The 12110-nt window shown below is 61.8% G+C and overlaps 1 protein-coding gene across 6 annotated transcripts in view; it reads left to right on the top strand.

Annotated features, from left to right (window-relative positions):
* COL16A1 (collagen type XVI alpha 1 chain) overlaps positions 1-12110 on the top strand; it is a 49827-nt gene that overhangs the window by 16986 nt on the left and 20731 nt on the right. For 5 of the 6 annotated variants that reach the window (XM_036445233.2, XM_036445236.2, XM_036445239.2 and 2 more), the window contains 18 exons: positions 374-409; positions 609-716; positions 993-1115; positions 1203-1256; positions 1428-1469; positions 1775-1810; positions 1890-1943; positions 2108-2176; positions 4035-4088; positions 4174-4200; positions 5183-5242; positions 5424-5471; positions 5605-5658; positions 8887-8931; positions 9124-9156; positions 10982-11098; positions 11179-11220; positions 11305-11391. In XM_036445233.2, the coding sequence (XP_036301126.1) occupies positions 374-409; positions 609-716; positions 993-1115; positions 1203-1256; positions 1428-1469; positions 1775-1810; positions 1890-1943; positions 2108-2176; positions 4035-4088; positions 4174-4200; positions 5183-5242; positions 5424-5471; positions 5605-5658; positions 8887-8931; positions 9124-9156; positions 10982-11098; positions 11179-11220; positions 11305-11391 (1089 nt within the window). The remainder of the gene's footprint in view (positions 1-373; positions 410-608; positions 717-992; positions 1116-1202; positions 1257-1427; positions 1470-1774; positions 1811-1889; positions 1944-2107; positions 2177-4034; positions 4089-4173; positions 4201-5182; positions 5243-5423; positions 5472-5604; positions 5659-8886; positions 8932-9123; positions 9157-10981; positions 11099-11178; positions 11221-11304; positions 11392-12110) is intronic. The other variant, XM_036445238.2, reaches the window with a different exon arrangement.

The following is a 12110-nucleotide window of genomic DNA, read 5'->3' on the forward strand; positions in this document are numbered from 1 at the left end:
ACACACCAGGCCTTCAGGAAATGGCAGTCACCACTGCGGTGGTCATTACTGTTACTGCTTTGCCAATAACAGTAAACGATGGCAGCATGCACAATGAGCACGCACTGCTTCAATTAGCGCATCTAATCCCACAAGGACCCTACCTAGACGCCTATGCTATTTTATCATCCCCATGTGACAGATGAGGAAACCGAGGCACAGAGGGGTTGAGTAACTTGCCCTGGGTCACCCAGGCAGGGGTCTGGCTCACGTCTTTGCCCGTAACCTATACAGTGCCTGAGAGCAGAGACTTGGGTTGTGTTTCCCGGGTCTAGTGCAGTGACAGCCCCGGTGGGGCGTCCGGCACGAGTGAACGGGAATGCTTTCTCCTTAGGGCAAGGTTGGAGAGCGCGGATGGAAGGGGCAGAAGGTGAGAGAGCCTCGGTGGGCATGGGTGGGCACCACCTCTTCTCAATGCCCTCTTCTCCTTCTCCTTTTCCTGATTGCCCTGTGCCCGCTTTCTACTCTCTGCCCAGCCCCAGACCCAGTGAAGGGCTCTGAGTGCCTGCAGGCCCCCCGAGAGCCCCCGCTGGGTCACCTCTGCTCTCCTTGATCCCCACTCCTTACAGGGTGACGCAGGGAATCCTGGAGATCCTGGAAGGCCAGGCACCTCGGGGCAGCCGGGACTGTCGGGAGAGCCAGGGGTTCGGGGCCCCATGGGGCCCAAAGGAGAAAAGGTCAGGCAGGCAGGGGGCAGTGTGTTGCATGAAAGAAAGGAGGCTGAGGGTTGTGAGGGGAAGGCGGGCCGGGCTGGGAGCCTTCTCTGATGCCAGAGCACTGGGAGGGAACACCTCAGCTCCTCCCTCTGTGATTTCCCAGGCTGAGGTGGGGGCAGTGGAGGGGCAGAGCTCTCAGAGGGATACAAGGATCCCCCCCCCCCCCCATTCCCCATGCCTCCTGCCGGCCCAGCGGCCAGCCCCAGCTCACTCCTGGCTATGCCCGCCTCCGACTAGGGCGATGGCTGCACCGCCTGCCCCAACCTGCAGGGGGCGTTGACTCACTCTGCGGGACTGCCTGGGAAGCCCGGCCCCAAAGGAGATCCGGGCCCAGAAGGCGTGGGCCTGCCTGGGAAACCGGTGAGTTGGGGCGGCCTGCCCTCTGGTCCTTTCTTACCTGGGCTTCCCTTTCCCCCGTGAGACCCATGGGCCACCTGTGTCTTTTAGGGCCAGCCCGGTTTACAGGGAGTTCAAGGGCCGCCAGGACTGAAGGGCCTGCAGGTAGGTGTGGGTATGGGGGGCCTGAGCTGCAGGTATGTGGGGGTGGGGAGACCCATGGGGGCTAGAGTGGGGGATGGAGATGAGCTTTAGAGGAGGGGGAAGGCGGAGGAGGTTAAGGAGGTCAAGGGTGAGTGGGAACCTCAAGCCAAGGATGTCCTTCTTCCTCTTCAGGGAGAGCCTGGGCCTCCGGGAGTGGGAGTCCAGGGGCCCGAGGTACGTCATCAGCCTCACCTTTGCCTGCCTGCCACCCCTCCCCCTCACTTCTGCTCACCAGCTGTCCACTCCCATCTGCCTAGAGACCATGGCGCTCTGCCCTCCCCTAAACCTTCACGGGCACAGCTCTGGGTCAGAGTTATGCCGCAGCCTTGGCCTTGGTTCTGACCCCCACCTCTCTGACCCTCAGGGTCTCCTTGGGGTGCTCTTCTGAGGGCTGGCAGACAGCCCGCCCAGACCAGGCCTGCCAGCGGGGCAGGCTGGCTTGCGCAGGTGTGGCCCAGTCTGCCTTTTCTGACTTGCAGGGGGAACCTGGAGCCCAGGGTCTACCCGGTGTGCAGGTACGTCTGTCAGGAGGAGGCTGGCAGGGGAAGGGGCCGCTCCAGGACAAGGGGTGACTGGCTGTGATTCCACCGGCAGGGGTTTCCGGGGCCTCGAGGACCGCCTGGCCCTGCTGGAGAGAAGGGGACCAAGGTGAGCTTCTGCCTCCTCGGGCACGAGGCCTGCACTGCTCCGGGTGCCCTGGCAGTGGGCACGGGGAACATGAGAACGGAGTGATGCCCAGGACAGCAGTCCGAGACCTGGGCTGGTCTCACCTGCTGGATCGCTCTGCAGCCTTGGTACCCTCTCTTCTGCAGGGATCTCCGGGGGTAAAAGGAGCCATCGGGCCCATGGGACTCCCTGGTGCCAGTGTCTCCGGGCCCCCGGTAAGGCTCCTCTCTGTGCTCCGTGCTGGGGGTGATGCTGGGACCAAGGGTGTTGCTTGTGGGAAGAGGGCACAGGGCTGACCCTGCCCACCCAGCAGCAGGGGGCATGGGAGCAGAGGGGCTCGGCTCAGCCCAGCCCAGCCTCGGAGAACGAGGACCACACAGTTTGGGGGCGGCACCTGGATAACGGCAATACTGGCCCCCCCCCCCCCCCCCCCCCCCGGTGTGGAGGCAATGACTGTGCTGAGGCCCGTGCTTCGCTCTGGACAAGCAGCGATTCGCTCAGCCCTCTCCCCACAGCTCCGTGAGGGAGCGGCTGTTATTGTCCCCATTTCACAGACGGGGGAACCGAAGGCCGGATAGTGAAGAGGCAGAGCCAGGACTCGGACACAGTTCTGTCCGACTCAAAGCCCCTCCGTGAGCTCCCCCACCCCCACCTCAAGCCTCGGCGGCATTTGGGGATCATCCAAACGGGTGCTACCCATAACTCCGGGGGAGGACGGAAACACGTCGCTCCACACCGCCAGGGGCTGCAGCCACGTGGCTGCCGAGCACTTGGAATGTGGCTGGTGTGCCTGGGGAGCTGGATTTTAATTTTCATTTCATTTCAACTCCTTTAAATGGAAACAGCCACTGTGCCTATTGGCTGCCATGCTGGACAGCAAAGGTCTCTCTGGGCCAGCAATACTTTCAACCCTCAGAGGCTCCCTTTCCCCCGTCATTATTGTCCCACCGGAGTCCGAGGTCCTGAAAGATGTATCTATGGAACAAATTGCATCGATTAAGTTACAATATTTGCGTTTCCTCATTTCCATTCATCCATGTCCCATATAACAGCCAGCTCCTACTTCCCGTGAGCCCACTGGAATTTTGTGAGAGGACATAGTTCCAGCCCAAATCAAAGAAATGCTCTCTTTCTGCCAGCCTGGGCCCTGCCGGACTGTGGGCAAACGGTGGCATGTGTCTTGGGCTTTTAGTAATGTTGGGAACAGAGTCCTTTCTGTCCTTATTGGATCCCTAGAGACAGTCCACTTCCAGTGTTGGGAGGCACTTCCAGGGTGCTCTGACGCCCAGGGGGCCGGGGCCTTGCCCGCGCAGCCAGTCCGTGGTGCCCAGCAGGCCTGGCGGCAGTCAGGGTTCCTCCCTGCCTGCCCCAGGGACTCCCCACAAAAAGCAGAGGGAAAGGGGGACGTGGTCCTGGTCCTTGGGGAGCCTCTGGTTCATCGTGAAGGTGGCAGGTCCCGCAGGAGGGCAGCCGTCGGAAGGAAGGCCCGTGTGCAGGCTGACCTCCCCAGGCCCGCTTCCCTGAAGCCGAGTCTCATCCAGGAGGCTCCTCAGTCCCCACCCCACACTCACAGGCTGTGCCCAGAGGCCAGTGACAGCCTCTCGGAGTTTCCAGCTCCTTGTGGGTAAAATAGGGGCTGCAATAAATCAATAGAGATGACCTTTGTGATAGAGAGAATGTGTGCCCCCACTGAGCGGAGGAATGGGGGGGAGGGCAGGGACTCCAGGCCACACAGACCTGGGTGCAGTCGTGCTGTTGGGCCTCTGACATTCCTTTCAGCCTCAGTTTCCTCAATTGTGCCTCAGGTGGTACCGCCCTGCAGGGCTGGGGGTGAGGACCCCCTCAGTGTCCTCTGGGGGGCGCTGAGCCTGGCTTCGGACACTCACAGGCGCTGAGGAGATGCCCAGCTCCTCCCTCCTGCCTCTGCTCCTTGTCCCCTGCTCCTCGGTCTTGTCCTCCTGGCCCTGGGCACCGGGGAGCCTGGCTCCGTCTGCTCTGAGCCCTCCCTGCGGGCAGGCTGACGGCTGGCTGCTGCCTGGCACTAACTGCTGACCCTGCACTCTCTCCCTCCAGGGGCGTGATGGGCAGCAAGGACAGACGGGACCTCCGGGAGCCAGAGGGATGCCGGTGAGTGGTACCCGAGGCAGCGGGAAGCCGCGCTGATCCTGCCTCCGCACCCTGACCACTCACCGTCCTGTGCTTCCTCCCGCAGGGTGAAAAGGGGACTCGGGGCGAGAAGGTACATCCCATCGCTCCGGGGAACCAGCAGCCCCTCTCTTCCAGCCACTGAACCGAGCTTGTGTGCACACCACTGGCCCTGGACTGGGGATTGGGACCCCCTTCTCCCCCCCGGAACCTGGCCTTCCGCCAGCTCCCCGGTCCCAGGGAGCCGAGGCCCCAAGCGCACCCCACTTTGTCTGGTTGCTGACCCAGGGCTCAATCAGGATCCCAGGAGACCCAGAGAGCTCCAAGACCTTGTGTCTCCCCCACCGCTGGGGCAGGGAGCAGCTGCCTTTTCATTTCTTTAAAAATATGTATATTTTATTGATTTTTTTACAGAGAGGAAGAGAGAGGGGTAGAGCGTTAGAAACATCGATGAGAGAGAAACATTGACCAGCTGCCTCCTGCACATCCCCTACTGGGGATGTGCCTGCAACCAATGTACATGCCCTTGACCAGAATCCAACCTGGGACCTTTCAGTCCACAGACCGACGCTCTATCCACTGAGCCATACCGGTTTCAGCAGCAGCTGTCTTTTCAAATGGGCGCCATCAGAGGACAGGGCCAGGGCAGAGATGTCAGGGAGCGGGAGAGAAGGGCCCGGAGACCAGGCTGGGCCAGCACGAGTGGGGCGGCAGCTGGGCCGAGTTGCGACTGTCCCAGAGGCGAGAGTACCCGGGCTGTGGCAGGCCACGGTGAAAGGAAAAACGCAGGCGTAGCAGCTGCTGGGGCCTGCTGAGTGCTTGCCACGGGGCAGGAACGCTATGCACTCGAATCCATCCCATCCTCATCTGTATGTGGTCTTATGATCCCTCCTTACAGATGAGGAGACTGGGGGTCAGAGTGGTCCAGCAGACAGTCCAGTGCACGAGGGACAGGTTCTGGGTTTAAACCCTGGCCTCTCCATCGTGAGAGCCGGCGCTGCCTCCCACAGGCCAGTTCCCAGGAGGCCCCCTCTCCCCCCCTCCTGGCCCTCCTCTGACAGAGGCCTGTCTTCCAGGGTGAGCCCGGGGAGTGCTCCTGTCCCCCGAGAGGAGACCACATCTTCTCCGGCATGCCGGTGAGTGGCGCTGAGAGCCTCCCCCAGCCCGGGGAGAGGCCCCGCTCCCCCCCAGCCCAACACGCAAAGGCCCCACGGGGCTCCGTGCCCCCCGCAGCCGCCTCCCCACGCAGCCCTGCGCTTGGTGTGGACGTTGCCTGTAACCTGTCCCCTTCTTTTGCGACCCCCCACTCCCACCCAGGGTGCTCCGGGACTTTGGATGGGCAGCTCCTGGCAGCCGGGCCCGCAGGTGTGTGTCGCTTGTCTCCTCTGTGTCTCCTCTTGTCCGCCAGCGCCCCTCGGCTTGGCCCCCCTCCGCTCCCTGCCCCCCAGCCACGGGGCAGAGCTTCCTTCCGGGTCTGATGACGTCTTCCCTCCCTCAGGGTCCCCCAGGTGTCCCCGGACCACCAGGCCCCCCTGGAATGCCTGGGCTGCAGGTAAACGGGGGAGAAGAGAGTGTGTCTGGGAGGCCAGGCGCACGCTTCGTGCCCGACCCCACGTGTGCAGCTCCCCTGCCCTGCACACACACACACACACACACACGCACACACACGCACGCACACGCACGCACACATGCACACACGCACACACGCACACGCGCGCACGCACGCACACGCACGCGCACACACACGCACACGCACGCACATGCACACACACGCACACACACACGCACGCGCGCACACGCACACACGCACACGCACACACACGCACACGCGCGCACGCACGCACACACACGCACACGCACGCACATGCACACACACGCACACGCACACACACGCACGCACGCACGCACGCACGCACGCACGCCTGCCATCTCTCCCTCTGTGCTTCTGCTCCCGGAGTGGCGTGGAGGGCATGTCCCGCTGTGAGCTAGCCCAGGCACCCTCCTGACACCCGCGCCAGGCTCGGGCCCGGCCAGCTGCCAGGAGCCCAGAATCTGGGTCAGACACACGTGCTCACCCTGGTGCGGAGCTGCCTCTGTGCTTTGCACGCCTGCTGCCGTCCAGGGGCCGTGTTCTGTCATGGCTGGGTTGGTGAAAGGACAGTGGACAAACATGAGAGCCCTGTCCTCTGGGAGCCTGCCTTCTCGCAGGAGGCACGGACGATGAGCATGATGAATGAGTAAAGCACAGTGTGTGAGAAGGGGGTCCGTGCTAGGGGAGAAATAAAGCCAGGGAGTGAGGATGGAAAGCAGGAGGCGGGCAGGGAAGAGATTTGGGGGGAAGTTGAAAAGAAGGTGGCATTGGAATAAAGAGGTAAAGGAAACGAGGAACGAGCCTGTGAAGGGAGAGGATTCCTGACAGAGCGGCCGGTGCAGAAGCCCCAGGTGCGAGGAGGCCAGGGACAGCCAGGGCAGAGCAGCTGGAGCTGAGGTCCCTGCCCAGCTGAGATGAGAGGGTGCATTCCAGGGCCTGGCAGTTGACGTTGAACCCCAGCTCTGCCATGTGTTAGCTGTGTGACGCCGGGCCAGTTACTCACTCTCTCTGTGTCTCCAGTCCTCCATCTGTTGGGTGGAGGTAATTACAGCATGTACCTCATGGGCTATTGTGAATGTTAAACAAGGTGATGCCTGCAAAATGTGTAGAACCAGGCCTGGCACATAGACGATGCTTAGGAGCTCTCACCACCATCACAGCAACCACTGCTGCTATTTTACATCCGTCCTTTCGTTCACTGGAGCCTTACGCCGGCCCAGCAGGAGGGGGGTGCTCTCCCTGTGTCACAGCCGGGCGCACCGAGACCCTGAGCAGGGAGGCATCTTGGCTGAGGTCACCGGCTCGGCGTCGGTGGCCTGGCCTGAGCTTCCCGGTGCAGGGCACTTCCTTCTCCCCAGTGCTGCCTTTCAGGCCACCCCCCAGTGGTGTGCACACCAGGCCCCATTTGGGAGAGCTTCTGGAGGCCCAGACAGTGGCTGCTGTAGGCCTGGCTCTCAGCTCCCGGGAAAAAAAAGTGATTCTCGCCTGAAGCAGAGCAGAATCACATGGAACTTTTTATAAACTATGTACTCCCCACGATTTTGAGATTTTACACACACACACACGCACACGCACACACACACATGCACACAGACACATTCAGTTACACATTTACCCAGTGCTCTGCTTCCTGCTTCACCAGGAAGCGGGAATCTGCCCGCAGGGGGCTTGCCGTCTGCCTGGGGAAGCAGGCCAGGCAGTTCGAAGCGATCCGCTAACAAGCTCACACTGCTGCAGTGTGAACCCTGCCCAGGCGGGCTGGAGAACGAGGCAGGGAAGGGGGGCTGCCGAGCCTGGTTCCGGGCACCGGGTCTTCCTCCAGAGCCAGCGCTGAGGCCACGACGGGCGCCAGCCCCGTGCCAGGCAGGCCTGGGTCCTCCTCAGGTGCAGAAACAGGCTCAGAAATACACAGCACTTACCATCCAAGGCCCAGGCATGGTTCTACCATGTCACCCGCGTCCATTTCACAGAAGCGAAAACTGAGGCACCGGGGTGGGGAGACGTGCCCAAGGCTAGACAGCGAGGAGACGGCTGCTCACGTCTGCCGTAGAACAGCAGGTGGGCGCTTTAGTTCCGCGAGGGCAGGAAAAGAAAACCACCAAAAACCAGGCGTGAGCTAATAGCTGGGGACGGAGAGAGGAGCATGGGGTGAGTCATCATTCAGGGCGTGATGGGGTTTTCCCTCCCCAGGGCTGTTCTAAGCTTTACTCCATTCACTAAGGAGACGGAGGGAGAAGGGCAGGGCTGTACCTGTGGTGGTGCAAGAGAGGGAACCTGGCCTGAAGTGGGAGGAGGTGGCACGCTCTATCGCTGGGAGCTGGGACTCGAGGGAGGCCAGCTCTCAGGGCGGCCAGGGAAGTCGCGTTTGGGGAGAGCAGCAGTGCGCTCATGTGATGCGTGTTTACTGCACGCCTCCTCCGCGCCCGGCACTGGGGACTTAAAGGGGAACATCCTCCCTGCCTCCAAGGAGTGTTCCACATGCAGATGCTCACTGTGAGTCTGTGAGGGGAGCAGGGTTCGCTTGGCAAACATTTCACCTGAGCATCCTGTGTGCCAGGCTCTGCACTAAACTCCTTACAGCTGTGGTCTCCTTTAAGCCTCACTGTAACTTACAGATAAGGAAACTGAGGCACAGAGATCTCCACCCCCTACTCCCCAAAGTAACCTGCCACAGTTCTCCAGGGGCTGGGTCTGTGCCCAGGCTCACCGGGTGGAGGATGTTCTGGGGGTGTCCGTGGAGGAATGTGCCGGAATAGCGGTGGAGGGAGGAGCTGAGCCAGCCGTCCTCCTGGGAGTCTCACCTCCCTGCCTTGCTTGGCAGCTCCTGGCCCTCTCGGAATTCCTTTTTCTGGCTTTAAGATGGTAATAACACCTCGTCCAATAGGATTGTGATGATTCAGTGAGAAAGATACAGGAAGGGACTTAGCACAGAAAGAACCAATAGTTACTTGCTATATAGACGACCCTCTGCCTGATTTCTGACTTCCTGTATCATGCAGAAAAGCAGACCGTCGGACTGGTTTTGGAGGTCACCCCGCTGGGCCTCCTCGGCTTTCCCTGCACACTGGTCTGGGGGTTTTGAGCTAAGAACACGGGCTCAGCTCTGCAGGGCGAGGGGCAGAGGCGGTGGGGATGGGGGAATGGTGCAGAGAGAGGAGCCCACTCACTCGTGTGTCTCCTTGGCTGCAGGGAATACCTGGAAACAACGGTTTGCCAGGACAGCCTGCGGAGCTGGTAGGTACCGGCCAGGCCTCACTGTCCAGCCGCCTCCCTGAGCTTGCCAGTGGGGGGCCCTCTTCTCTCCCTCTGGGAGAAGCCTGATTGGCACGAGGCTCTACCTGATGCCATAAGCCTCCTTCCCCTTCCCCTTCCCCTTCCCCTTCCCCTTCCCCTCCCCGCCTGAGCCCTCCTGTCTGTCTCCTGCAGGAATCCCCAGGCATTGAAAAGCACCTCCTGCAGGTAAGAGGGTAAGCTAGAGGGAGTAGGGACTGGAGGGGGTGGCAGAGGAGCTGCCGATGGGGCTGTTTGTGGGCAGTGTGTGTGTGTGTGTGTGTGTGTGTGTGTGTGTGTGTGTGGCGTGTCTAAAAGGGCTCCTAGCAACCCCTAAGTCAGTACCTGCCAAATGTCTGTTAGAAGGAACCCTGAGAAGGTACCCATCTTGCGGATGCTGTTGGCAGTTCCAACCACAGAGCTGCTGCCAGTGAGGCCCTGTACCTCCCTGGTTATGCCAGGGCAGCATGCAGAGCAGAGTGGGGAGGGTGGCAGGGCCCTGGTGAGACCCTCAGGCCTGCCCGCCGAGGTTACGTTCTGTGGTAAGCCTGGGTGGGGTCCTGGAAGGAGGCTTTGGTGTCCTCCTTCCGGTCAATCCAGAAAGAATCCAGGGAGGAGATGGGGTTCAAGAAACAGGTCTAGTGGTGCAGGGGGACTTGGGCCTGGGAGGGAGGAGAGTCTGCCCGTGCCAGGGCCTGCAGACACGGTCAAGATTACACCTGTGGGCTATGGCTTGGTCCGGCCTCTCAAGCTGGGCAGCGGTTCCCTTGGGAACCAAGTGTGGCACAGCCCTTCCTTGCTCGGTCACCTCTGGAGACGAGACCTGAGCTCAGCATCTCAGGGGTCCCTCCCAAGCTTTGGCCAGCAGAGTGCACTGTCCTGGCCACCCCCTCCCAGCACTGGACATCCCAGTACCCCACCGGGATACTGGGGCGAGGGAGAGACTGCCCCATCGGCTCTAGCAGAGATGTCTCCGGAAGCAGCCTGCGGCCAGGGCAACCTCCAGGCACAGTTAAGCCGTGGATCAGAGCTGGGTGGTGGCGGTGACACTGCAGCTTCTCCCCCAGGCTCCCAGCACCTGGCTCCCCCCAAATCCTGCCCCTGGGCATGTGGCTGTGCAACTCACACAGGTTTACCGTTTCTCTGCGTAACATTTCATCCGATGGTGGTGCTCTGCAAGGGGCGCTAGGCAGCTGGCTGGAGAGGAGTCAGTGGCACCCAGGGTGCTGATCTGGAGTCCCCACCACACGCACAGCCCAGAGGAAGCCTGGGCCTTGGCCCGAGCACCAGCTCTGGCCTCAGACAGACCCTGGCTTCGTCCAGGCTCCCCCCTCTTGCCCCTCCCACGCCCCCGCCCCCGCCGTGGACACGTCACACTGTCCCTCCCGTGTCAGCTTCCTTATCTCCGCATGCATGTAGGATGACCTGCCTCGCGGTGCTGCCGGGCCGGAGTGAGATAACGCGCAGGCCCATTACGGTGACTGGGTGCTGAGTAAATGACAGCCGTCGCCATGGGCAGTGAAGGTGGAGAGAGGCCTCTGAGACTGTGGCCCCCTTTTCACCAGTGGGTTTCATTTGACTCGTAGCTTCCGTCAGACTCCCAGGGGGCCTTGTGACCCATAGAGGGGAGAGGACTGGCAGGCCCAGCGAACCGGAAGTCTGACAGCTGGGATCTGCCGTGGACGGAGGGCGGGCCCCACCCCAGGGGTCTGCAAAGGCCTGGCTGCTCCTGCAGCTGCTCCTGAAGAAGCTGTTTGGAGCCGGCCTGTGCAGCCCAGGTCCTCGCGGCGTGCCCTCACGGCGGGCAAGGGGTGCAGGAACGGCCGGGGCAGATGGTGCCTCTGTGGGCCCCTCTGCCTCCCCCCTCCCCCCCACGCCTGTCCGGAAAGCGGCTTTGGCGGGGATTGGGATGGAGTCCCCTGAGGATGGAGCAGAACTGCGGTGGGGCTGTGGCTGGGAAGTGTGGGTGGAGGACGGCTCAGACCCCCGCCCCGCCCTCTCCTCTCCCTCCCAGAGCGTCTGCGGGGACTGTGCCCAGGGGCAGAAGGCCCGCCCGGCGCCCCTCCTGCAGAAGGGCGAGAAGGGAGACCAGGGCGTCCCCGGCGTGCCAGGCTTTGACAACTGCGCCCGGGTAGGAGGCTGGGCCGGGGCGGCCTGGGTGCCGGGAGGCTCCCGTGGCCTCGCCTGACGGAGCCCCTCTGCCGCCCACAGTGCTTCGCGGAGCGAGAGCGCCCCAGAGCGGAGGAGGCCCGGGTGAGTGGGCGGCCCTCGCCCTCCCCTCCCCCCCGCCCCGAGCCCCACCGGGTCCGCTCAGCCCACCATCTCCGCCCCCTGCAGGGAGACAACAGCGAGGGAGACCAGGGCTGTGCGGGGAGCCCCGGCCTGCCGGGCCCTCCGGGGCTGCCGGGCCAGCGAGGAGAAGAGGTGAGGCCAGGGCCTGGGCCCCGTCCACTGTCTTCCGGGGCCCCCCAGCAGCCCCCCTGTATCCTGGGGCCTTCGGTCTGATTTTTTTTTTTTTAGAGTGAGTGGAACGGAGGGAGGGAGGGAGTTAGAGAAACACCATGTGAGAGGCACATTGATTGGTTGCTTCCACACATGCCCCGACCAGGGCCGGGAATCAAACCTGCTCCCCCAGGTACATGTCCTTGACGAGGAATCGAACCTGTGACCCTGCTGTGCTCTGGCCAATGCTCTAACCACTGAGCCACAGTGGCCGGGGGCCCTAGCTGCTGCTGTCTCACCGCATGCATCCCTCTCTGACATGCTGTGTATTTCTTTCATTTAAGAACATCCCATGCCGAAACCGGTTTCGCTCAGTGGATAGAGCATCGGCCTGCGGACTGAAAGGTCCCAGGTTCAATTCTGGTCAAGGGCCTATACCTTGGTTGCAGGCACATCCCCAGTAAGGGGTGTGTAAGAGGCAGCTGGTCGATGATTCTCTCTCATCGATGTTTCTATCCCTCTCTATCCCTCTCTCTTCCTCTCTGTAAAAAATCAATAAAAAATATTTTAAAAAAAGAACAAAGAAAAAAAAAAAGAACATTCCACAGGTATCTACTGAGCACCAACCAGTGACAGCCCCTGTGGGCGGCGTATTTGTCACCGCCCACCTCGTCCCTGGGTGCGGGCGCCACGGGGCTCAG

Source organism: Pipistrellus kuhlii, unplaced genomic scaffold (genome assembly GCF_014108245.1).
Source record: "Pipistrellus kuhlii isolate mPipKuh1 unplaced genomic scaffold, mPipKuh1.p scaffold_m20_p_2, whole genome shotgun sequence".
NCBI lineage: Eukaryota > Metazoa > Chordata > Mammalia > Chiroptera > Vespertilionidae > Pipistrellus > Pipistrellus kuhlii.